Source organism: Cyprinodon tularosa, unplaced genomic scaffold (assembly GCF_016077235.1).
Source record: "Cyprinodon tularosa strain WSP-4 unplaced genomic scaffold, ASM1607723v1 ctg69, whole genome shotgun sequence".
Lineage (NCBI taxonomy): Eukaryota > Metazoa > Chordata > Actinopteri > Cyprinodontiformes > Cyprinodontidae > Cyprinodon > Cyprinodon tularosa.
The window spans coordinates 2,194,942-2,221,072 of NW_024039440.1; the positions used below are offsets into that span (position 1 = coordinate 2,194,942).

At 37.7% G+C, this 26,131-nt stretch overlaps 1 protein-coding gene across 4 annotated transcripts in view; it reads left to right on the plus strand.

The window, feature by feature from the left end:
• The window catches only part of LOC119771809 (SPHK1 interactor, AKAP domain containing), a 151,835-nt gene that overhangs the window by 83,583 nt on the left and 42,121 nt on the right, over positions 1–26,131 (plus strand). Inside the window, exon 1 of one of the 4 annotated variants that reach the window (XM_038267973.1) lies at positions 25,768–26,031. The exons of the other annotated variants lie outside the window; for them this stretch is intronic. Within the exon in view, the coding sequence (XP_038123901.1) occupies positions 25,997–26,031 (35 nt within the window). The 5' untranslated portion in view covers positions 25,768–25,996. Of the gene's footprint in view, positions 1–25,767; positions 26,032–26,131 lie in introns of those variants that run through there. 4 annotated transcript variants of the gene reach the window in all.

Here is a 26,131-nt window from a genome sequence, read left to right on the forward strand (position 1 = left end):
GCCATTTGAGTACAGTGAACTCATTGTCATGTTCAAGAAACCAGTCTGAGATGATTCCAGCTTTATGACATGGCGCATTATGCTGTTGAAAGTAGCCATCAGAAGTTGGGTACATTGTGGTCATAAAGGGATGGACATGGTCAGCAACAATACTCAGGTAGGCTGTGGCGTTGCAACGATGCTCAATTGGTACCAAGGGGCCCAAAGAGTGCCAAGAAAATATTCCCCACACCATGACACCACCACCACCAGCCTAAATCGTTGATACAAGGCAGGATGGATCCATGCTTTCATGTTGGAGACACCAAATTCTGACCCTACCATCCGAATGTTGCAGCAGAAATCGAGACTCATCAGACCAGGCAACGTTTTTCCAATCTTCTATTGTCCAATTTCGATGAGCTTGTGCAAATTGTAGCCTCAGTTTCCTGTTCTTAGCTGAAAGGAGTGACACCTGGTGTGGTCTTCTGCTGCTGTAGCCCATCTGCCTCAAAGTTCGACGTACTGTGCGTTCAGAGATGCTCTTCTGCCCACCTTGGTTGTAACGGGTGGTTATTTGAGTCACTGTTGCCCTTCTATCAGCTCGAACCAGTCTGGCCATTCTCCTCTGACCTCTGGCATCAACAAGGCATTTCCGCCCACAGAACTGCCGCTCACTGGATGTTTTTTCTTTTTCGGACCATTCTCTGTAAACCCTAGAGATGGTTGTGCGTTTAAAATTCTAGTAGATGAGCAGTTTCTGAAATACTCAGACCAGCCCTTCTGGCACCAACCATCATGCCATGTTCAAAGTCACTCATATCACCTTTCTTCCCCATACTGATGCTCGGTTTGAACTGCAGGAGTTGTCTTGACCATGTCTACATGCCTAAATGCACTGAGTTGCCGCCATGTGATTGGCTGCTTAGAAATTAACTGTTAACGAGCAGTTGGACAGGTGTACCTAATAAAGTGGCCGGTGAGTGAATAATCACAATTTATTAAAGTCATGTTGTATTTACTAATAATATCTTTCAGTGTCACTGATTTGAACATGTCAGGTTCCTCACCTCAGCTTCTGTTTGTAGAGGACCCAAATGCAGACACAGAAGCTGAGGTGGTTCCTTTCAGATTTAATAACAAATGGTGGCAAAAAAAGCTTAAGTCCAGAAATAACTACTCAAGGAACACAGGAACCAGAACAAAGGGGAACACATAGGTTAAGGAGGGAATGAAGAGAATCCAGTAAACAGTAATTGCAGAGGAGGAGTATAAATGCCAAACAGAACTTGGAGTAATTAACTGATTGGGAGCAGGTGTGGACTGAAGGAAGGGAGCTGGAAGGGAGCTAGGGGAAAGGAGACTGGCACAAGGGGGCAACAGAGAGAAAATGAGAAATACATAAGAACTCAAATACAACCAGAAAACAACTAAAATGACACAAAATGGAAATGGAACTAGATACCAAGAAAACACAGAATGACATAAATCAAAGTGTAACTGAAAACTTAAAAACTCAAAAAGAACCAAAAAGCCCAGAAAGGGCATAATTTTGTATAAGTTGTGAGTACGCTGAAACACGCTGAAACACGCTGGCACACGTCGACATACAGCAAGTAAGTTGAAAAATATTTTCAGCATGCTCAAAATTTCTTGACGTAAGCTCATAAATTGGGCATAAGTCATGGTGTCTAGCTTAACCAAAACCAGAGTAACTTGTGCATAAGTTATGCGTAACTTATTGAGAACCTATCTCAAATGCATATTAGCATATTTGACCTGTTCCAGACGACCGCTGAACGTGATTCTGACTCGCACCTACCGTATAATGGTGTATTGGCAGCGTTTTGTGATGAAAGGGGGTTCACAGGAGGACACAGTGAATACCCCTCAAGACTTCTTCGCCATCATAGGGTGAACGTGAAGTTGAGTGGGATGGATCCTCCCTGCGTTCAGGCCCGTGGCCATGACCATCAAACCAAATTCCTAGCAGACATGATTTTTTTTTTGGCGGGCGGTAAACAGCAGCTAGGTTAATACCACGATCAAAGAAATCTTTTTATGCAGACTGGGCGCCTCAGGACGCATTGCTGCCCCTCTCAGAACACTGGCTTATGACATTTCATGGGACTTATGCTGCCGTGCATTATGCATAAGTTAGGCTGTTGTTGGACATAAGTTCTGGACTCATTATGAATACGCTATGTATAAGCCCAAAATTTAAAAAAATACATAGGAAGCAGCATATGCCAGTGTTTTAGAAGATTATGCGATGTTGGCATTTGCTGGTTAAATCATCAAGGTGTGACAGGGGCTTAAATCGTCTGAAACATTTTTTTATTTGTGAATAAAAGAGAAAACCGCCCAAAAAGCCATAAATCGAATACAGTAAACACTTTTAAAATTCATTGTATGAAACCTAATAAAAAATTACAGGGCTGTTTTTATAGGAGTTGTTAGATGGGCTGTGACCACAGGACCCATACCTATCTAAGAAATATTTGTATTACAATCATGTTATCTATGCCAATTTATAATAGAACAGCGTATATGTTTGCTTTGCTTCAAAGGTGAAGAGGTAGAAAAGGGAAGAAGAATATTATATATACAGTTTGTGTTTACTGAAACATCAAAGCACAGCATTACTGGGCCTCATCAAATAGGAACTAAAGGTAAAAAACACAAACCAAAGGGGTGAAAACAAATGGAGCTGGGTAAGGAAGCCGGCTGTTTGATGAAGCAGGGAGGATCAGTACAGAAAGGGGAAGTGAGCCAGCTGCAGCTGGGAGTCCTATCTCACTCTTTGCCTGTTCCCCCTCTCTATGAGGGCAGATGTTTTTCTAAGATTAATATTCCTATTCGGAGTTTATTCATCTGTGTTATCCCCTCCCTTACCAGGTGATTTCATGCTTCCTGATCAGCCAGAAAGACTTTTTCTTCCCTCTTGGAGCCACAATGGTAAACCTGTCCCAGATTCTAATAAATGATGCTGATAAATCTTCCACATAAGACATGCTGCCAAGCCTGTTTGTGCACACCGTTCTCCATTCATGGGATTTCCAAATCTTGATGAATTAAATTTTTTAACTGTGAAAATCTTTACCACCAATGCCTCATTCAGATTGGTCACAATATACTCACTGCTGATGTATGTGTGGGCACCAGATTCTGAACTAAAGGCAGCAGCATTAACAGTGCCTGCCCTCATTCACTTCGGCCTTGATTGATTGTGGATTTGATAGGTGGCAATGAATGATGGATGACTGTTTCCACTACTGTGGGACGGCGCTGTGTTGGGTCCTCTTCACAGTGCAGAGGTAATTGAGTAGGCTTTAGTGATAATTGAACCATGATATTGATCTATGGGAAGTCTTTGCTTGGTACGGGAATCGCTGATCAGCTTTCAGGTGTGCATGTATTGCTGCTCAGACTCTATTGTGGAGGAATACAGGTGCTTTTTGCAGCTAGCTTTTAGCCTCCCAAGATTTGTCTCTCTCTTTACTGATTAAGAGCATAAAACTGATAGTCAGGCGCGCTGGAAGCTGTTTCAAGTGAGGGGGGCTGATGGCTAGGTTGGAAAACACATGACGTCATTATGTTGAGGGCTGTGACTGACGTTTTTAACATAATATTGTAGGCCTACATTTGTCGCCAAAAACTGCCATTTAAAATGCATCGGGACAAAGCATGTACATTTTAAACTTTATTTCTTCTCTTTTAATCATTCAAAACAAACAACAGCTCCAAATCAACAGGATCAGGAATACTTGAATAAAACATGGCCTAAATATAGCCTAAACTGAGCATTGAACATCTTGAAAGTCCATTCGACTATGGATATGGGGGAATGATTTCATATCTGAAACAAAAAACACACAAAGAAAAAACAACAAAAAACTAATTTCATATTTTATCACTAAATAGCTTAATACAGACATAATATTTAGTGATATGCAGCCTTATTCTAGCGTAGACTTCTTCAGCCACAGGACTACAACGAATAGGCACATAAATAGCGCTAAATGCGGCAGTATAGGGGAATTAAAACCATTTCTTACCTCGAAATAGTCAGAAATACGTTTCTGCTGCCTATTGCTAGCCAAGCCATGAATGTGAAGTGGCGGAAGCTTCTGGGAGAGTAGCCTAGTTTTTTATGAAATATTAAAATAATGAATCATTAGTTTATATCTTATACACAGCCCATCATTTTAATCCCATATCAAACACAGTCTTTTAAAAAATAAATACATAAATAATTTCATGTTTTTAAGTACAATATTATGTTACTCCACAGCCCCCCACCATGGGGGGCTGATGCTATGACGAGGGAGGCTGCAGCCCCCGCAGCACCCCCCTTCCCGTGCCACTGCTGATAGTACAGCAAATTAATTTGCCCTGTGATAGTTAGGGGGTCTGATGTTTGCTTTCTGTATCTTTTTGTAAAGGAAAGCTCTGTGTTTAGATCTTTAAGCTTTCTCTCCCCGATTCTTTCCTGAGAAGAGATCACTAGGAGCAAACACTTTAAATATCCCCCTATAAGTTTTATGTATTAGGTGACTTGAAAACATGACAACTATTACAGATTTGCAAACTTATACAGACCAGAAAGTTTGCACGGATACCAATACCATCAGGGTCGTTTCATCAGAGAGTCAGCAGTCGCCCCAAATAACAGTTAAAGAAGCATTCTATATACACATCCTACCAAATCATTACATCATACATATATGTACATGAGGGGACTTCACTGGTGCCAGCCATAACAAAATACTACAGTGTTCCAGTTAAAAACCATTCCTAAAGCACAGAGAGCTTTCTGTAAAGAATTATCCACTTTGTCTGTGCCCCCATTTCATTCCCAAATCTTTGTTATGTACATAATGAAGATAACTGTTTATATTGAAAGCAGAACTGTCCTAATTAGATAAACTGCATTGGAAAAAAATTATCCTTAACACGTAACAGACAGGTACATTTGCTGCTTATCCATATTTTCTGTATCAACCGATAAATGCCCTGCAATGTGATATTTTTATCCTATCTTTCAAAGTAAAACTAAAGAATAGAAGTCCTTCCTTAGTTTCAGTTTTTGATGTTTTTTACATTGAAACAGCAAATTTTATTGTAATGATAAAGTATATTAAACTTCTGCCTTTTATAGCCAATATATTTTTCCATTGGTTTGTCTGTTCATCCACTGTATCTTAATGATTTGAGATAGAGGCAACAGGCTGTCGAGACAGTACTTGTGAATATATACCGGTAATAAAATAACAAATAAGAGGTTAAGATGCCTTTTTGTTGTTGTTATTTTTTTAATGCATTAGTATTGAAAATATTTCTCAAACATTATTTCACATTGATGCGATAAATGCAAACATGGAAAAAGGAAATAAAATTGCTAACATTTGACTAAATTGATGTCTGTCAGTTTTAGTTTTGCATGTTTTTATGCCTTATGTATAATCTTTTTCAAATTTTAAATGTTAAATCAGAGTGTAACCCTGTTTTAGATCAAATATGGAGGTCTGAACCATGGCTATGAATAAAGGTATTGTAATAATCTATTTACTGAGAATTAGAGCCAAGTGCAAGGCCCTCCTTCTTTCGTCCAAACAGTGGTAAAGAAAAACATTTCAGATTGTTGTTCAAAACTCAGAAACGAAACAATTTAAGAACGTTTATCTGGTCTAAATTGGTTAATTGGACAAGTCTGTGAAGGAAATTGTGTTTCCAAAACTTTCTAAATTTAAGGTGGTGCATTTGTAAAAATAAAAAAATAACAAAAAGCAACAGCTCACAATTTTACTTTATTTCTTTTACATGATTTTAATATTATGTTAAAAGTTTATCTTTAAAGAAAATATCTGTTTATTGTAAACAATCTATCTCATATTTGACCTGTCTAATTATGTGTTTAGGCTTATTATTAACCTGCACGACACAGTTTTTATCCTCATTATATTTATGTTCTTTTTTTTGCTTGTTTTGCTTATTAGATCCAGTAAGCAAAGCAGATGGCATAGCTAACCTTTAAAGAGAGCTCTCAGTCTCCCCTTTGTGCTGCTATAATGCATAGTGCTACATAATTATGACTTGGCTTTGACCTTCATTGAATTGGTTGCCAGTAACAGCCAATAAGTAGATTGCGGAGTCCAAGCACCTGTTAGTCCATTTGTTCTTCATGTTAATTATGAATGTTAATTGAGTTTCCTTTTGATGCTGGCTCCACATTTCCGCCAACGTACATTTGTTAAGCCTTTGGCCAGTTCCCACTAACATATGTACCTCACATGAAAACAGTTCTAATAATGATGGGACAGGTTTGCATCCTCACTGACCGTCAGATACTGATTGATGAAGACTTTGCACAGGAGAATTTCTTAATTTTCTATTTAACACTGTTGTGTTTTAAGAACATTGAAAAAAAAAATTCTCGAAAGGTTTACTGTTTTGAAATTAATTAACTAACGCGTTCTATTATCCCTGAAAGTCAACATTTAGCCAGATGCCTAATGTGGTTGAAAGGTTTATTGAAAGTATGTAAAATGAAGAGGAAAGCATCAGGGGTGTAAATAATAATCGTTTTGTATCGATGCATTGATCCAACAGCCGACGATCCGATGCATCGACATGTCTGCAAGTGTATCGATTCATTTTTTTTTTTTTTCCTCCGGTCTATTTTTATCCATTTGCTCCTGGATGTAATTTTGACTCCCGTGCCATGGTGGTGCTTAATCTATTTTTCCCTCCTACCTCGCTTCCATTAGCCACCCTCTTTCCACTCACATAGACACACTCGCGTAAACACAGAGGCATTATTTTTTTCAGTAATGAGGTTTTCATAGGCCTAGGTGGAGTGCAACTTTGCTACTTCTTTGCTTATTTGGTGTTGTTTCTCAAATAAAATGCATAACAATATTGCAGCTTTCATTGATTTATTTCAAAATTTGAAACAGTTAATCAATTGCCCTGTTAATCAATTAATTCATTACCAATTAATCGAATTGTATCATGGTGTATTCTTGAGTATCGAAAATAATCAAATCGTTGGGTCAGGAAATTGACACTGAATCAAATCACCATGATGGATCTGATTTACACCCCTAGAAAGCATGTAGAAAAACTGGCAGCCTAGAAGAGGCAGATTTTGGAAAACAGGCTGTTACATGCTGATGCTGGTCTTTAGTAGGTGGACAGAGCCTGAAAGGCTGGAGGCAGCCTTTTACCAACAGTTCAGAATGTGACCAGATTTAAAAGCCAATGGTAATCAAGTGATAGCAGACCCTGCACAGGAACTCAGAGAGGCATGTAGTGCACATTGATACCGGAGTGAGAAACCAATGAGGGCAGGGCAAGCACAGGAACACATGAAGGCCAGCAGTGGACACTAATGCTAACCCTATGCACTAACCCTTAACTATCCCGACTCATTCCCAATGAAGTTACACTCACAGCTGGGGAGGGAGCTTTGACAGAAGGTTGTGGGTATGAAGTCATTGGCATGGCAACATAGAGACCCCCCATGTGCATGGCTACAATGATAAAATCTACAATGATAGCTGTTAAATGATTCCATAATTATTGTCCAAACAAACACGTGAAAAGCTGCTCATTGGGTTGACTTGAAATCAAAAATTTGCTCACATTTACATAGTCCAATAAAACAATTTAAAAGAGAACCTTCCTTTTCTGAGTTAATGGCACCTTTTTCTTTTACTTGTGATTTTCTGTCAGTGTGACAATGATACAGCAAACCTGTGGAATTAATATTTAAGTGCTGGTTTTTAGCATTGGGCCTGGGATGGATTCTGGAAAGGGATGGAAAGGGGGCCCAATTTCAAACCGGCCCCTAAACACTAACCCTGAGCACCAACCCTCCGTTTGCACGTTTCCACGGAGGGTCCCAAACCCATCCCACATAGTTGGTAGGGCCAGTGGAACATTCAGCCCTCATATAGTGAGTCTGCATCAGTTTAAGGCTCGCTGGGATTCGGCAGTGGGTGTAACAACAATTACCTAAGTGCGGAGGAAACACTTTCTGCCAAATGTAAATTAAGCTGGTTTGGTGCATTTTTATCACATTAACAGAAATTCACAAGTCAGTATATGAAAAAAGAAATGTATTAATTCCAAAAGGGAAGGTCCTCTTTAAAATATTTTTATCTTACCGTATAAATAGGTTTTAAGAAAGGGGCAAATGTTCGATTTTATGTCACCCTGCGCCACAGAGCTACAAACATGCACGTGGCATCACTGTGTTGCCATAGCAGCAGTTGGTTGCTCTCCTTTTTCGGTGGAGGGAAGAGGCCGTCCCAATCTCCTTTATATCCCCCCAGCTTCAATCAAGGTGCTACAGCTATGAGTGTGACTTCATTGGGAGGGATACCGGATAGTTAAGGTTTAGTGCTTAGGGGCCGGTTTGGGATTCCGCCCGAGGCAGGTATAAATAATTTGAGCAACAGCTGGGAGATATGAGGGTGATTGAGAGAGAGGAAAGTTGCATCTGCTTACTTTAATTAGCAGTGTAGAACAGAGCAGGGACAGCTAACCAGGAAGCCAGTTAAAAAACAAAAACAAAGTGACTTCGCATTATTGTTCTAGATTGATACTGAAGTTCTGTTTATCTACATTATTATCTGATAAAGGAAGGGTGATATCTAAACTTTGAATCATAATCTAAGGGGTATGGCTTTTGATCTCTGTTCATTATCAGACTTTGTTCTATTATCTGCAATAATAAATCCTCTTTAATAAAGCTAGAGTATAATGTCTGCACCATGTAAGAAAAATGAGGCAGACAGATGCTGATTAACTGTCAAGGGAGTGTAAAGTGACTTTCTGTTTTGCTCCTCCATTTACACGAGCTAATAGAAAAGAAAAGGAACAGTACTGAGAAGAGGAAAAAAATAATGGGTGGTAAAATAATCTAATTAGGTTTTCAACTTAAATAAAAAAAATCTAGAAACAAAACTCTTCACACTGAGTGGATTATTTTAAATTAATTGCTCCACCAGGAAGTCCGCTTCACATTTTACATGCTCACATGATTATTTATTTTTATTTCGGTATAACTCAAAACCTATTATAAGATTACCATGCTGGTTTGTCACTAACTTGGCTCAGACAAGGCGTCTGGCTGTGCCCAGCCCAAATCTGACGGCATTCCTTCAGCAGGAGACCGGAAACCACAATCTGTTACCTCCACCTCCCTGACACCCACTGTGATACGGGGCAGGCTTGTGCTGCTAGCCTTATTAGCCTTCCTATCAACTTTGCTTTTATCAGCCTCTTCCTGAAATTCTAATTCATGGTACCATGAATTACCAAGAATTAATTTTAAAAAATGTTTAGTAAATTTGTTATTTTGAGTTGAGAAAAAAAATCTAAATGAATAAAATATGTAAAACATAAACTGTCAAATGTATCTATCTTTTATTAAAGGTCAGAAACAAATGTATAAACAGTGTAATTACACAATAATTGGAAGAAAATTTTTGAGCAAAACAAAACATACTTTATTATGGCAAATACTGCGGCTGGAATCCTTTAAAACGTGCTGTGCCTTCTCCTGACTTGAGATGTCTTGAACTTGCTGTTTTAACATGAACATATGGTCATTGTTCGTTGACCACTATGTCTTGCACTATGCTGAGCACTATGTTATTTTGTCCACATAATCTGAGCGATCAGTTATTATCTGTAAAATTCTAAAGCTTGTGATAAAGCAGTGTGACAAATTTGACTATTGGTATACCAATATCCAAAAATGCAAAACAAACAGACAAACTATCATATGGACTACATATGGGCTCTCCTCACACAAAATGCACACACACCTGGGACTGTTTCGCTCTCACACAAACACAAAACAACCTACGAATCCAACACCATTTAAACGTACTTCTCAACTATAGCTGTATAATCTGTAAATCTGCTATTATGCTTCATCATTTGTCCTGTATTATAACCCCACTAATATAAGTATATACACACACACACACATACACATACATATATATGGATAGAAACTTTATTCCGGACTCATGGTCCAATAAATACATACATAAAATAAAATAGAAATAGTTAATAATAAAAAACACAATACAAGTACCATTATCGGCTAAATAGGAATTTTAAGAAGACAGGAATACCAGTGTCTCCACAGCTTAGACTGATATCGGATTGCACTACGTGTGGTATCAGTAAGTGACAAGATAATATCATTTCCAGATGCATTTAGCCTACAAATAAATGTATGCATTAAGTTTCGTGAAACAGCTTGTATATTGACTCTTGCTGTGACAAATATCTCACCTGCACTGGTCAATCTTGGCCGTTTCAAAAGTACCCACATAACGTCATTATAGGCCGCCTTTGCAGGTTGATTATCCTATATGTAGTCCACAGGTGAGCAGTGTACAGAGAAGTACAATATGCATTAAACAGTTCCATTTTGACTTTATCAGTACATGGTCCGAATTTACGGGCAAGGGTATTAGCTTGAGCATACAACAATCTACATTGTCTACAGATATCATTAGATATCTTTAGACAATGTAGATTGTCTACATATATATAACTACTAGATATATATGTATGTATATATATATATATATATATATATATACATATATACATATATATATGTATATCTATATATCTATATATAGATATATAGATATAGATATATATAGATATATATAGATATATCTAAATATATATACATATATATATATATATACATACATATATATATATATATATATATATATATACATACATATATATATATATATATATATATATATATATATATATATATATATATATATATATATATATATATATATATATATATATATATATATATAGGAAATTGGCCTCTTACAATTGCTCTTTGTTTAGTTATACTGGATAGATGCAAAATACATTTCGTTACTTTGTAATTGTGACAGTGTAATGACCATAAAGTTGAATTCTATTCTATCAATCTGACTGCTGATATTTGGTTGAAATAAAGTCATGCAGGGCAGTGATTACCGGGCATAGCATCAAGGCTTCCAGCAGAATGGCTGAAAAAAAGGAGAAATAACATTTTGCATACAGTAGATCCAAATTAAATGCAGTTGCCCGGTTGAAAGAGCTAGATATATAAATAAATATGTATTATGAATTAACTGATCATTTTAAAAGAATAATTATTTTATTCAGACTGGGGTTTTCCAAGAATGTTACCTTTAGATTGTGGCTCTAAAAGTTGAATATCATAGGTTTGCTTGTTTAATTTCTCATGCACTGCCTCTAAACATCATCCTTTAAAAAAAAAAAAGTTCCATGTTCCTTGTGTTTACCTGATTCAAGCAGTGTGAAGAATTTAATATTTTTTTTCAAAATACCCAGCTTTTAATATTCATTTAACCACTTACAACTAATATCTTATACACATTTGCAATGGCTACATCAACCTTTGCTCTCTATTTCGTTGTTATTTGGAAAGCAATTCAGTAACTCTAGCTATCATTAACCTTTTCATGCAATCATAATGATCAGGTTCCATAATCATAATTTTCTATTAGAATGAGAAGGCAGGTGGAAAATAAGATGGATAAAAAGGTTAACAAAAATAAATCAGGGTGAGTGGGGCCACTGTTTACTCTGATTAACAAGGCCATTAACTTCAATTGCTTCCAAGAATTTTGTGACAGCAAGTAAATAGAGTGTTTCCTGTTTGCAGCTCCTGGACCATCTAACTGTCGGAAACATGTATATAATATGGTTTGTGTAAATCTGTGTGGATTTTCCAGGATTTAAAAGATCTTTTTTATGTATAGTAAAAGGTTTAGCCTCCTGCAATGGTTTATTGTTGCGAAAGTTTACTGATGCAATGAGCAATAATGGGACCAGATTCCTGATCAGTCACATCCCTGGGTCAGGATAGTTAACTGCCCTGGTCATGACCTTTCTGTTTGGTTTTGGAGAGGATAAAAAGTAAGCAACATATTTCCCTCTGGCTTTTCTCCAGCTTAAACACATGAGCTCTGCACACATCTTTGTGTTGGCTGTGAAAAAAACAACACTTTTTGTCATTTACTATGAAATAATAAATCAGTTTAGATTGAATTTGTTTCCTCAAATCTCCCTCTGTTCCATCAGTGGGGAAAAGATTGTGGCAGAGAATTAACCTCACACATCAGACAGAACAGACTGACTTTCTCTCTGTTCTGTTTTATAATGTAGTTTCCTAAAATGACATGATTGTAACATATGTTATTGACTAATTTTAGAACAGTAATTGTAGCAATTGGGGCACACGCAATAAAACATTCAGTCATTTGTTAATTTAATCTCACAGAAGGATGATTATTGATTAAAAAAATTTGAAAATAAAAACGTTTGTTTTAAGTTAGGACACTCTACCAAAGAACTTCTTATATACAGCCTGTTTTAAGTCACCCCATCTGAATGAGTTCATTATCAAGAAAATCTAAACTTGTATTTTATAGTCTGTATGAAATGTTCAGGCGCAAAATGTCACACCAACAGTTTCAGGATTCTGCTGTAGGTTACTCTCCATGATGATGTCAGGACTTTGTGGTGGCCAGTGATGTTCATCCACACCAGACTCTGCCATCTAGGTTTTTATGCTTTGTGCACTGGTCATATTGGACCTTCTATTTCCTCTAATTGTATATATAAATATATATATTTGTGGCTATAGATTAATACCACTAAAGACAGAATCATATTTTTACATGGAAGAGCTTCACATCATTTACATCCCTCTTAAAATGTCTAATAAGCCTGTAAAATGAATGAGCAGATTCAATAAGATACAGTTATTGCACCATTTGATGCACACATGCAAAAATCATGGTTTCTCTGAGACAATTTCCAATGACAATTTTATTATTTTTAAACCTGAGCAGTGAAATAAATAGAATAAAATAATTTTTTGAAATAAGATCTACTGGCATGTCAGAACTGCAACAATCCCACAAGTCTTTAATGGATTTCACAGGACTTATTTACCACAGAGGTGAGGGCGATAGAACTAAAGTCACATAGTCCTGATGTTCTAGGTTTTCTTGAATAGTGAATGATGGTGAATGAGTCTATGAGGTAGGCTGGCACATGGCATGTCTCCAGAGATGTAGTAGAAATTCCATGAACACCAGAGAAAGCAGTGACTCTAGGTCAGGGGTCGGGAACCTTTTTGACTCAGAGAGCCATCACAGCAAAATATCTGGAAATTTATTTCAGTGAGAGCCATATAACATATTTTAAGACTGAATTCAACTAAATGCGAGTATAATAAGCCTCTCAACTTATTTTTTAAATAATGTCGTTATAATACTCACCATTAATGCGACTTCTGGTGCTGCATGGATTTGCTGATGGCTTTGTAGTCTGGTTGGTACTTGGTAAGGTTAAGCTTCATGCAGGCATTGAGGCTTTCATCCGTTAAACGTGATCGTAGGCTGGACTTGATGTTGTTAAGATGTGAGAATGACTGCTCACATGCATACGTAGATCCAAACATGGTCAATACAGCAATACTCACACGCTGCAGTGTGTGGTATGTGACAGGAAGCGCGTTCCAAGTTTTGATAATCAGCTGGTCTTCGGGTTGAAGTTTTTTCATTTCTGCCCACATGTGCTTGCTCGCCAACTCTGCTTTTTGTCGTGCAATTCTTTCCAAATCTTCATTCAGTGACTTGAACTTATTCACCCACATGTCTGAGGCCTTCAAGTCAGCCACTTCTGCTTCAAAATCTCTGACGGAGACACCAGGAATGTAACTCAGGTCGGCTGTGTTCAGTGAAGACTCGTTTGGATGGGTGATGAACTTGAAAAGACGAGTGTGCTCACGAAATTCTCCAAAGCGTGTTTTGAACGACTGTAGGAGACTGGATGTGAAGCCAGCTAGCTGGCGGAGATCAAATTTTTGAGTGGGCTCACTTGCTGTGCATGCATCTTTAAAATTTCTCAATTTTTCAAAATGTAGTAAACGACCTGTTTCAAGATCCATGATAAAGAGCTCCAGCTTGTTTTCAAAAGCAAACACGGCTTGTTGAAGCGATAAGACTGTATTTCCAGTTCCTTGCATTTTCACGTTGAGCTGGTTCAGATGTTCAGTCATATCCACGAGATAGTAAAACTTGAGGAGCCACTCAGTTTCGGCTAGCTCAGGATGCTCAATGCCTTTCATCGCAAGGAAAGTCCGGATTTCGTCCAGGCAAGCCGCAAAACGGCAAAGCACCTTCCCTCTTGACAACCAACGCACATTGCTGTGCAAAAGCAGACCATGATAGTTATTTCCAACTTCATCCAGCAGTGTTTTAAACTGGCGATCATTTAGGGCTCGGGCAACAATAAAGTTGATCACACGAATGACCAGCGACATCACTTCGCCAAGCTGCCCGTCACACATCTGAGCACAAAGTGCCTCCTGGTGTAGAATGCAATGGAAACTTAGGATGGGTCTATTTTCATGTTCATGGAGAAGCGCCACAAATCCTTTGTTTTTTCCCACCATACACGGCGCACCATCAGTACACACTGAGAGAAGTTTATCCATAGGTAGATTTTTTCTTTGAGCGAACTCCATGAAACACTTGAATAAATCCTCACCTCTTGTGGATCCTTTTATTGGCAGAACAGCAAGACTTTCTTCGCGCAGTGTGTCCCCAGCAGCATATCTTGCAATCACACTAAACTGTGACAAATGGCTTGCGTCTGTTGACTCGTCCAAAGCCAGGGAAAAAAACAGCGCTGCATTTATGTCCTTCACCTGCGTTTCCTCCACTTGGTTTGCCATCATGATGGTGCGATCATGAACAGTTCTTGCCGACAGAGGCATGTCTTTTATCCGTTTGATTATCTTGTCTTTGTTCGGAAGATCATCAAAAAGTTCATTGGCTACATCCAGCATGAACGTTTTAGCATACTCGCCATCTGTGAATGGTTTTCCGTTCCTCACTATTGCTAAAGATCCAGCAAAGCTAGCGGAATTATAGTCACCTTGTCGGGTCCATACACGGAGCTGCTGCTGGCTAGCCTGCACGCTGCTCAGTAGCTCTTGGCACGCTTTCTTCCGGCTGTCCCCCGCCGGGTACTTTGACGCAAAGGTAGCATGGCGTGTGTCGAAGTGCCGCTTTACATTCGACCGTTTCATCGATGCAATTTTGTCATTGCAAATAAGACACACCGCAGAACCTGCTCTCTCCACAAAGGCAAATTCTTCGGTCCATTCGTCCTGAAATGTACGATACTCCTCGTCTTTTTTTCTTTTTGCCATGTTCTTCATTGAAGGGTTAGCTGTGAGCTACTGCCCGAGCAGACTGATTCAAAAGGGGGTTTACCCAGCTACAGCCAACGTAGGCTATTATTGTCCAATTAAAATAATGGACTGCTCCTGCAGCCAATAGCAACCCTGAACAGGACATGAGCAGCGGAATACCGATGCATGGATTAAAACAGATTTTATTCTATCCAAATTAAATATTTTGTTTTGTCTGCGAGCCAGATGATATCATCAAAAGAGCCACAAGTGGCTCGCGAGCCATACGTTCCCGACCCCTGCTCTAGGTGGATGAGGAGATGCAGTCTAGTCTAACTGCTTTGAAGTTCCTTTTTTTTTTTCTTACTGACATCCATTTCTGAAATGGGGTGGGTAGGACAGGATATAGGAGTCACAGGGAATGGTGACCAGTGTTTGGGCTTTGGGTTTATAGTTTGTGATATGCCTGAACCTGTTGCATACAAATGTGGCATAATTTTCAGTGAAATGGTCTTTTAGCCTCTGAATGCAGATGTCTAGTTTTATGTATGTCCTTTCTAGAACCATACTTTAACAACCAGAACAAGTCTGAGTCCACACTTCTGAATTTCCCTTCCTTTTTTAACCTTTGCCTACTAGTTTGGCTGTAAACCAGAAATTTTTAACGTGTTCTGTTTTTGTATACAGCTGCCTTCATAGAGGGTGATGTTAGACACCCTGTGGAAATTCATCCAGATTGTTGGCAGCACTCTTAAAACATCCCAGTGAGTGCACTGGGATGTGAGTGCTAAAGCCCCAGTACAGCTTTACTGGTCAACTTCTTTGATGACTTGTACCACAGGCTTTATTTAAGAATGATGTGGAACATTTGATCAAAGTGACTGAGCACTCACATCAGCCAGTGGCAAAATATAAATGCCAGCCATGGTGAATGAAGCAAGCTCACCGTGGAACTAACATGGTTTAAAGTTATTGGTAACAATTTTCTCCAGTTTAGAACAACAATGCTGCTGCATCGCTGTCATGTCAATACACCAGCTGCTGTTGCCAGAGACCTCTGTGTTGGAGCCCACCCTGACAACTGGAAGCCAGCTGGATGAAGCGCAGAGTCCGGTATCAGTTCAGACAACCAAGTCTTTGTGAAGCACAAACGGAGAATAAAGTTCTCTGATTTTCCCAACCAGTAGTTAAATTCAGGTTAGTGACCACGTAAATCTAACAGAGGGCGATAACAAGTGAATGAGTCACTAACCTGGTTTTAGAGTTCAGGCTGTGCCCAGAAGAAGAAGCTAGAGCCAGAACACTGATGAATTAGCTAACGAGCGGATCCAAGCACAACGAAAGGAAGGCAGGAGTTTCCAGAAGATGTAGCCCAAGCCGGTGATGAAGAGATTAGCAGGAGTCCAGACCAGAAGATCAGAGATCCAAAGAGGTACCGAAGGGAAATCCAAGTCAAAGTCAGAAGGCAGATCCAGATTCAGTCCACAGGCAGAAAACAGCAGAAATGTGAAGACAGGTCAGGCAAACATATCCGAAACAGGAACAGGCCGACTCAATGGTCTGAGGGCAGAACTGGTCAGGATCAGGCAATCAGAACAACAACAGGTATGCTTAGTGAACTCTGACCGAAGGCTTGGATAATCTGGTACTGCTGACTGGGAGCAAGCAGTTTAAACAGAGGCAGGTGTCAATAAGTCAATGCAATCGACTGGCTTTCGATAATAGCTAAATAACAGTATTTCAGAAGAGGTTTTTGTTGGGTTATTATTTTCTATCAGTATCTGAAATATCATTTAAAATTACTACTTTTGGGATTGGGTCTAGAGGGACTATACAAGTGGACAGAATTTACAGCCATTTTGGGTCAATATGCTGAGGGTGTTTTCTTTCTATTCTGGTCGGAGATTAGAGGAGAAGAAATGTATGTAGGAATAAACTCTTGAAAAGGCCTGTTTGCATTTGGTCACTGGACATGTGAGAAACACAGAGAACATGGAAGAGGGTGCTACAGTCAGATGGTACAGAAATGAAACTTTTGGCATGCATACCGAATAAAATGTGTAGCAGAAACATTAGTCTGAACACATTATCTACACCATGGAGCATGGATGGCGAAGCCAGTCAGAGTTTATGATAACTTGTGTGGAGCTAAATGCAGGGCAATATTGAAACAAAGCTAAAATGAAGTGGCCTTTAGTTATATAAAAACAGACTTACCCCTAAAGAGTCAAAGCTGGGCACATAGGAAAGTTTTAATGAGATGATCATATAATTTTAACTTTTTTGCAAAAATTAGAGCTTATCATTATTGTTACACTTTTTTCAATTCTGTTTTTTTTCATCAGATCCTTATAGAATACATAAAAGCTTGTGGTGATAAAGTAAAATGTGAATAAATTGAAGTGGAAATAGCATTTTTATAAGGTACTGCCATCTTGCCTCTTCCACTGAGTGTTTTTTTCCTTTTTCTGTGTTTGCAGCACATACCCACCAGACATTCAAGATGGCAGTGACCCAGTTGGTATTTTATCAGGCAAAAAAGATGTCATGTCATTTCGCCTCTTGCTGAACACCACAGGCTACTCATGACACAACTTTTTTATCAATTTATGGATCTTCACATAGCTAAACTTCAAAAAGTCACACTTACACCCACACCTCAGGGTTCTTAACATGAATATTTCTTTGTACTACTTTCAATAAACACAAATATTTTGCTCATACCAGCCATTATTTGCTGACATCCTGAGCATGATCTCAGCTGGCTATGTAGCAAAGCTTTTGATAAACTAACATTATTCTCTAACCTGTATTCATGTCTGCATGTTATAAGAATCTGTTTCTGAAAGAACAGTGAAATCTTTGTGGTTTCAAGCTTTTAAAAGCTTATCTCCTGCAATAGAATACTCATACTATTTTGGGAGTTTCACTTATTTATCAAGATGGATGAAAGTATGTGTGGTCATCTAGTAGAAAAAGAGTGCACATAAGTCTTTTGTACTTTGAGCCCGTTACAAATCCTGCCTCAACATCGAAGTGTTCAGGCATAGGTTCAAAGTCATGTTGCATTAACCTTACCTAAAGTGAATGCTTCATCCTATTCATTTTTATCATTCTGACTTATTTACTCCATAAACTCTCACAGGGTGTCCACAGGCCTTTCTAATGCTGAGATTGAAACGCCATTCTATAAATATCCCTCCATGTCACAGCTGCTAAAATTCATCATCACATCTTCTCCTCTCACTTTCCACGTGACATATCGGTTTTGTAAGACACCACTAGAATTAAAAGTACCCCCACTGTGTTAGGGTTCTTTTTTTCTTTCTTTTGCAAAGAAAGAGAAGCAGCACCTCAGTTGGCTCTCGTTGTGTTTTGTTTCCACACTGAGCTCCCCCAGATGTCTCCTCTCTACTGATGAGTCTGTGCTTTCATATACACTTTGGTTCCTCTTCCATCTTTTATTTTAAGAAAGCGCGCCTTGGATTAGTTCACCCCCTGAAAAGCCTTTGGATTAAGATGTGTGAAGTGCACCATAAAGATGATTAGAAGAGGATGCAAGAAGAGAGGGAAAAGAAGAACATCAGAGAAAGTGGAATGGATGAGTGAAATATTCAGTTTAAGAGTGTATAAAATTGACTAACACGGTGAGAGTCAACTCAGCACAGATATGTTTATTTAAGGGGATTAAATTCCACTACTTGTTCAACATTTCTTTATATTTTTGTTGATTAGTTCAAACAGGTTGCTGTTTATTATTGGCCCACTGACTTCTTTGAAATACAAAAACAGTCTCTGTTGCTATGCAACTCCTTAAAAGAGCTTCCTTTTTGATCCTCAACACTTCTTCACCAAAATAAGGCTGTATAGGGAAAGCTTTAAAGCTCCCTGAGTTCAAACATGATGCACACCACAGAAACAACCCTTATACCTGAGACTTTGAGTTGCAAACCAAGCCAAGACCAAGTATTTTAACTGTGTTAGCTTACAGTGTCTTGCAAAAGTATTCATAAACCTGATACATGATTTTTGAACTACTATAAATTAAAAAAGGCTACAAAAGTGATAGCCATTAAACGGTCCTTCTTAAAATGTTGTGTTACCAACAGCTTAAAAAAATACCTGATTTGAAAAGTACACCTGCTTGTAATTTCAGGTTTGTTGAAGAACAAACAGCAATATGAAGGCCGAGGAACAGATCAAACATGTCTGGGATAGAGTCGCTGATCTGTTTGAAGTGGGGTTAGATTATGAATAATATCCCAATTTTGAACGCCTCACAAAGCTACATTCCATACATCATCAGAAAGATGGCAGAAGTGCAAACCAAGACATACCGTAGTTGTCTGTTTCAATAGATAGGCCAGGCAGCATTAATCAGAGTTCAATGGTAACTCTGGAAAAGGTAACGAAAGAAGATACATTTGTCAAAAGCCATGTAGGGGATATGGTAAGCATATGGGAAAATAGGCTCTGGTCAAAATCAAATTTTTTTGTGGTGTATTTAAAACACTAGGTGCTGATTGAAATATTATCATGTATTAAAACAGGTGTAAACTTGTTTGCATTCGCAGAGCAGATCTTTCTAGAAGGTGCGAAGCGATTTGCATGTGTGATCCGATGGATAGCATGTGCCAACTTTATTTTACATTTGTGCGTACATATACATGTAGATCATATTCTAATCATCAAACTGCTCAGATTTATGAGTGTGAACATGATCATTTAAATATTTACCACCTGCAACGTTATCTATGAAACTGGAAAGGAATTGGGGGACGGAGTTATTGTGTCTATATTTAGTAAAGGTCAGGTGCAAATGCATATGCAAACATTTCTCAGGTCATTGTGGCAACAGAACAGGGATTGGTACATTAACGAACTACAGAGAGAGAGTCTGGAAACTAGTAATATATCAGTCGAAAATAAAAATCATATTAGCAGAGAAAAAAGAGGTCTTTGCAAACCGCTAGTTCAGCAGGAAGCAATTCTAAAAACCATTAAACCAAATTGAAAAACAACATGACTGAACTTAAACATTGTGGCATAGGAATAATATAATATTATATATATAAATTATTAACAGCAACCATCAACAGTGAAATGGCTGTTGATCCAAATATAATTATGTTTTGGAATGACTCAGTCAAAGTTATGCTTCAAAACAACTAATTATCTTTGTCAAGACTTGAGATTTGATTTGATCTATGCAGTACAAATCATTTTGACCTTGTTTTGCAAGGATAAATGAACATTTCAATTCCTAGATGCAAAGTTAGTAGAGGCATACCTTACAAAACTTGTTGATGCAACAGCAGAAAAAAATGTTTTGTTTAGTACTGAAAACACTGCATGATGCTTTTTAATGTTTAATTAAAAACCATCACTTTGTATTAAACTGATATCATATAAAAATCTAAATAAAACATATCAAGTTTCTAATTAACTACCTGCCCATGCATGGTTAAAGTGGCAAAGGAAAGGAAAAATAAGTGTTTAACTTTGCAGATGAGGGAGGGAAAAGTGGTGTGGTCCTCAGCCGCAGCTCTGTTTTCGGCTCAGCTTGGTATGGAGCAACAAAGGAAGAGGGAAGCTTCATTATCTCCGGCTATGTTTTAGCTTTGTTTGAAACTACAAAGGAAGAGGCAGGCAGTTACTAGTCAGATTGCTTGGCCTTAACATTTAGATACACTGAAATTCAGTTGACTATAGAAAGGAAAAGGAATTTTATGTCTCCATTTATCCTAAGATCTTCTCAGCTGGCTCTGGCTCTTGATCGGTATGACTTGACCAGGAGACAATAAGGAACCCTGCACATGATATGTTCATGCAGTCATGCTTGGAGCTGTAGTTATAGCTTATGAGAAGTCAATGCCTAACTAGAGGGTAAGGGGTTTGGCTGTTTTGGCTAGGTGCCATATTGTCTTAGTTGATCACATCTGTAACAACCAACATCAGTCAACATTGCTTACTAGGCCTTAAAGCCACTTTCATTTGTACCTACTGCAATAGCCTTTTTTGACTATGATTTTTAAGCAGCCAAAAAACATTTTAATGAGATTCAAACAAGCTTTCAGTGGTTTCTTTTGATGCATTGTCCAGGCACTTCTTAAGATAAGTGTTCTTACTCGCTCCCAGTGGCCATGCTCCGAGATAGGTGAAAAACCTTTCATTGCAGAGAGAACAGACACATGATAAAATGTAGAAATGACACATGAACGTCAAGAGATTATTCTCATAGCAATTCACAATACCCTCAAGAGGGTTCTTGAAGGAAAGTCTCTCAAAAGAGCACACCTATAGTGAGACAATGTAATTATGTTATCCTGGCATGACACTCTTCCAGCTTCACAGGGAATGTAAAAAGTGCTTTCAAGGGTTTTTCTTTATCCATATGCTGCAGTTATATACTTGTACTCTAAATTTTAATACTTTTCACTTGCTTTGACATACAATTGTGTTTCTCAAAATAATATATATATATATATATATATATATATATATATATATATATATATATATATATATATATATATATATATATATATATATATATATATATATATATATATATATATATATATACATAAAGGGGGGTTAAACGGTGAGTTCAATCCTTTGACCTTCTGATCGTAGGACATTTCATTTCGTAGAATCTTATTTTAACCAGCAATAAAAAAATTTTGGAGTGAGGTTAGAGACCATTTGTGTCATATCTGAATTCAAAACAATGTATTTCACAGGAACACAGATTATTTTTCCCCCAGAAGAAACTATTTAAAAGTTTTCTTGACTGAGACCATCACCATGACAATTGAAGCTGGTGTAAAGAAAAACTTGTTTTGAAATAAACAGCTATGTTTCCAAAGATATATTTTATTAATGGACTTCATGGTGGAATAGTCTGTATAAATCTTCCCTTAAAGCAAAAGGTCCTAGGTTAAAACACAGCTTGGAGACTTTTTGCATGGAGATTGCATATTCTCCCAATGGGTGAGTGGGTTCTGTCAAGGTACGATGAATTATGCAGTTTTTTATAGAGAAATTGAACATAGATATTGATTAATAAAAATTAATTGTCTTTTTCTAATGTTACACCATAAAAAATTCCCAGAATTATAAGATATTCAAATTGCTTTGTGAATAATAATATAAAAAAAACAGCAGACAAAAAAACAACACAAAAAAATAAGCTGTTCAATCATTTCAACATCCTCATCAACAAATATGTCTGGTTTTGCAGTGTGCTGGTATCCATGCTGTTGATCCCGTGTCTATATTTAGACAGCACAGGTGATACAGGGATTGTAGCAATGACTATGTGGGTCAAAATTTAAGGTCATTCATGCACACATCCAAAACACAGGAGGAATGGTGTTGTGGTGCTGTTTTGGTTTATGTTTTTTTCCTAGAGAACAAAGCTAAAAAGTAGTAAATCAAAAGTAGTAGAAAATCATAGCTTTCAGTTAGGGAACTGCACATGAATTAAAATAGATAAATACGATTTGGGTAATTCAGATGCTAAATTCACATAACAGTAAACAGTTTTTCAGACCTTTTCAGAGTAAATAACTTCACATGATGTAGATCTCTTTAAACATAAGCTGGCGAGTTGTATTTCACTGTGCATACCTAGAGTATTGTACATAATTTTCCACTTTGAAAGCATAGCCAGTGATCTGCAGTGAGTATATTTAGCATCTGTCAAGCAAAAAACAAACAAACACCAGGCTTTAGTTCAGCTGCAAAGCATAAGTTACCTGCTTAAAACAGGAAAATACTATTACTTGTAGTCTGGGGTCTTTTATTTTGTCAATGGTATTATTCCATAGTAAATTATATTTGGTTTATTCTCAAAGACTTTGACAATTATTAGTAACTTGTAGCTTTACTGGCTTGTGTATTGAATATGTGAACCCTGCCCCACAAAAAAACCTTATTCCTTAAAAGAAGACGAAGGTGGCACCACTATGATGTGGCATTGCTTTTTGAAGCAGTACAGATGGACCTTCTTCACCATTTATCAAACAGTTTACAACATATTTTTTAGCTATTGCAGAAAGGGACAACTACTGTTGTGAAAAAATGTATAACAAGGCCATGCTTATGCATATCTTTATTCACATTTTACAATAGATCTATTTTCTATTGATTGTAGTTGATGCTGGGTGGGAAAAACCCTTTATGATCTGTGAGAAATGACTCACTGATGAATGGATGCATGGGAAGGAAGGGGGAAGGTGAGAGCAAACCAGAGACATATAAATACCGTTATAGCATAAGAGCACAGTAAGAGAAGTATTTTCGTTGAACCTGAAATTTCCTGGTATCTGGTATGGAATGCTTTCTTTGCACTTGTAGGGAAAAGCACTTTAGCCACCACAGGGAACTGTAAAGTAAAACGTTTCTCTTCTCCAACTTCCTCATCAAAGCCTCTGCTTTCGCTATGCTGTTTTTAAAATCTCCCAGTTTTATTCTTTCTCCCCCCTTTATATTATTCTCAGTACAAGATAACGGTCATGCCTTATATTTGGTGGTGAATCTCATAGGGAGAGTATTTGTGGGAGATATTTGTGGTTTTTGCACAAATAGGCTATACAATAATAAAAGAAATCATAATAATTTGATTAGATTGAGTAGTTCCTTTATCTAGTCATTGACGAACTTTACCTTTTGGCTATAAATAATTCTTGCTATTTTTATGCAAGAATTGTCAACACACAGTAGGCTTTTATATTTAAGAAATCAATTCTGGAGATTCTGAATTATAATCAGCCAAAAAGGCAATAAAAGTTACGCCAAGAATTACTAAAACCTGTTATCTTTAAAGTGTTTTGTTTGTTTTTTTTCAACCAAGAAGTTTCTCATCTGGAAAGAAACCAGAGAAGCGTCTCCTAAAAAATATATAAGCCAATGGGGTATCATTTATTGCAGGGAACTCCAGGCCTCGAGGGCTATGGTCCTGATACTTTGGATGTGTCCCTGCTACAACACACCTATAAAAATAATTAGATAATTAGCAGGACTGTAGAGAATCTGCATACTATGCACATAATTAAGCCATTTGGTGCCGGACCAAGGACATTAGAGCTGCAGGATACTGGTCCTTGATGACTGGAGTCGCCCATTCCTGATTTAAAGAGATGCTTTAACATCACAATTGAGTATTATTATTTAAATACTTCTGAATACTTAATAGTTACATTGTTTGCTGTAATTGCAGGATTATACATATTAAACCTTTATAATGACTCTTTATGATTTATAATATGAAAAGGTATACTAATAACTATAAAACATACACTTTTCTGTATTTAGAACTACATCCAGAGTCAGTGAAAATTAAGCCCAGGGACTTTGGGTTGTTTTCATTATTTTGGTCTTTTGTTTTTTTGCGTTTTGTGCTTCTGAACATTCTTTCAAATGTATTTCTCTAAACTTGTCTTGGTTAATCTGATACTATTTAGTTCTTGATTTAGGCCCTTTTGCTCATCAGTGATTCTCAATAGTTTTTCCTCAGCTCTATACACTTGCCTCCTTTCCCAATAACCACAGTGTCCTCTTAATCAACCCTTGTTTCCACTACAGCCCCCAGTCAGGTATAAAAGCTTCCAATGTGCATTAATTCCAAAAAAGGTCCTCCTGTTATTCTCCAAATTCGTGGCCTGAAGGTTTTTCCTCGTTTAATTTCTACCGTACTTACATTCTCCGATTATTTATAAAAATAATAATATTCAATTTTTTTGCCAAATGCCTTCAACATTTGAGAACTCACTTTGAAACCTAAAGTGAGGTGGCTATTAAATAAATGATGAGATAGGGTTAGTTGACATGGTAAATTTTCTAGCACCTTTTACATCAGTGGTAAATTTTCTAGCACCTTTTACATCAGTGATTAATACAGTTAGCACAAGTAAAAGATCTTTAGCTTCACAAGATTTCCAAAAAACTGCCAACTCCAGCATTTAGAGATGTTAAAATCAAAACAAAACAGAACACTGCTGTACTTTGCTGACCGTTTTTGTTTTATTCAATAGTGTCACTCTTTAATTAAGCCTTAATTAATGTTAACAGTGACCCAAAATGACAAAAATAATTGTTTGATTTTGCTTAACTTCTTATAGCTTTCATTTACTGTTTTCAACACATTAATCGTATAAGAAATGGTCTAATTATGAGTACTTTCCATGCTTATGATGTATACTGTAAATGCTGTGGTAATGCAGATTGCAGTCCTCAGTAATTGGCATTAATTTGTTGGAAAAAATATATACTATTTAGCTTCTAGTCAGGCTTGATCAAGCAGAAACTCAGCTGCTTCCAGTCAAAAAATGACACTTGACAAGTAAATAAAAAATAGGCTTATATGGTGAAACACAACTGTTATGAAATGTATGTTATTAATCACCACGTGTAGTATTTGGGGACTACGCGTATCCCATCAGTGCCTCCTGTTTGTAGACATGCGCAGGTTTCCTCTGGCGCGCGCCCTTGCCCATGTCTGCGTCGTGCCGCTCATTTGGGTTTTATCGCTGCGGAGCTGCAGCTGCTGCTTCACTCAGCGGACAGACGCGCAGGACGGCCAGTGAGTTGCTCTGGATCAGTCTGGCATTCCTTCGGTGCTGCGCCAGAGGATGCACATCTGGAGCGGAGAGAGGCTTCACCGTGTCTTTCAGCCTCTGGAAGGGAAGTTAGAATAGCGGTTGAGGGTGTTTGCGGTATATTTTGGAGAAAATGGCAGGCACAAAGTGCCTTTTAAAAACGCCAAGGTAAGACACTATTTTTTGAATCCCGTAATATTAAATTAGTATTTGATCATCCCGAGTAAAATAATGAACTTCCTTTAATCGTACACTAAGTGCGTCTGTG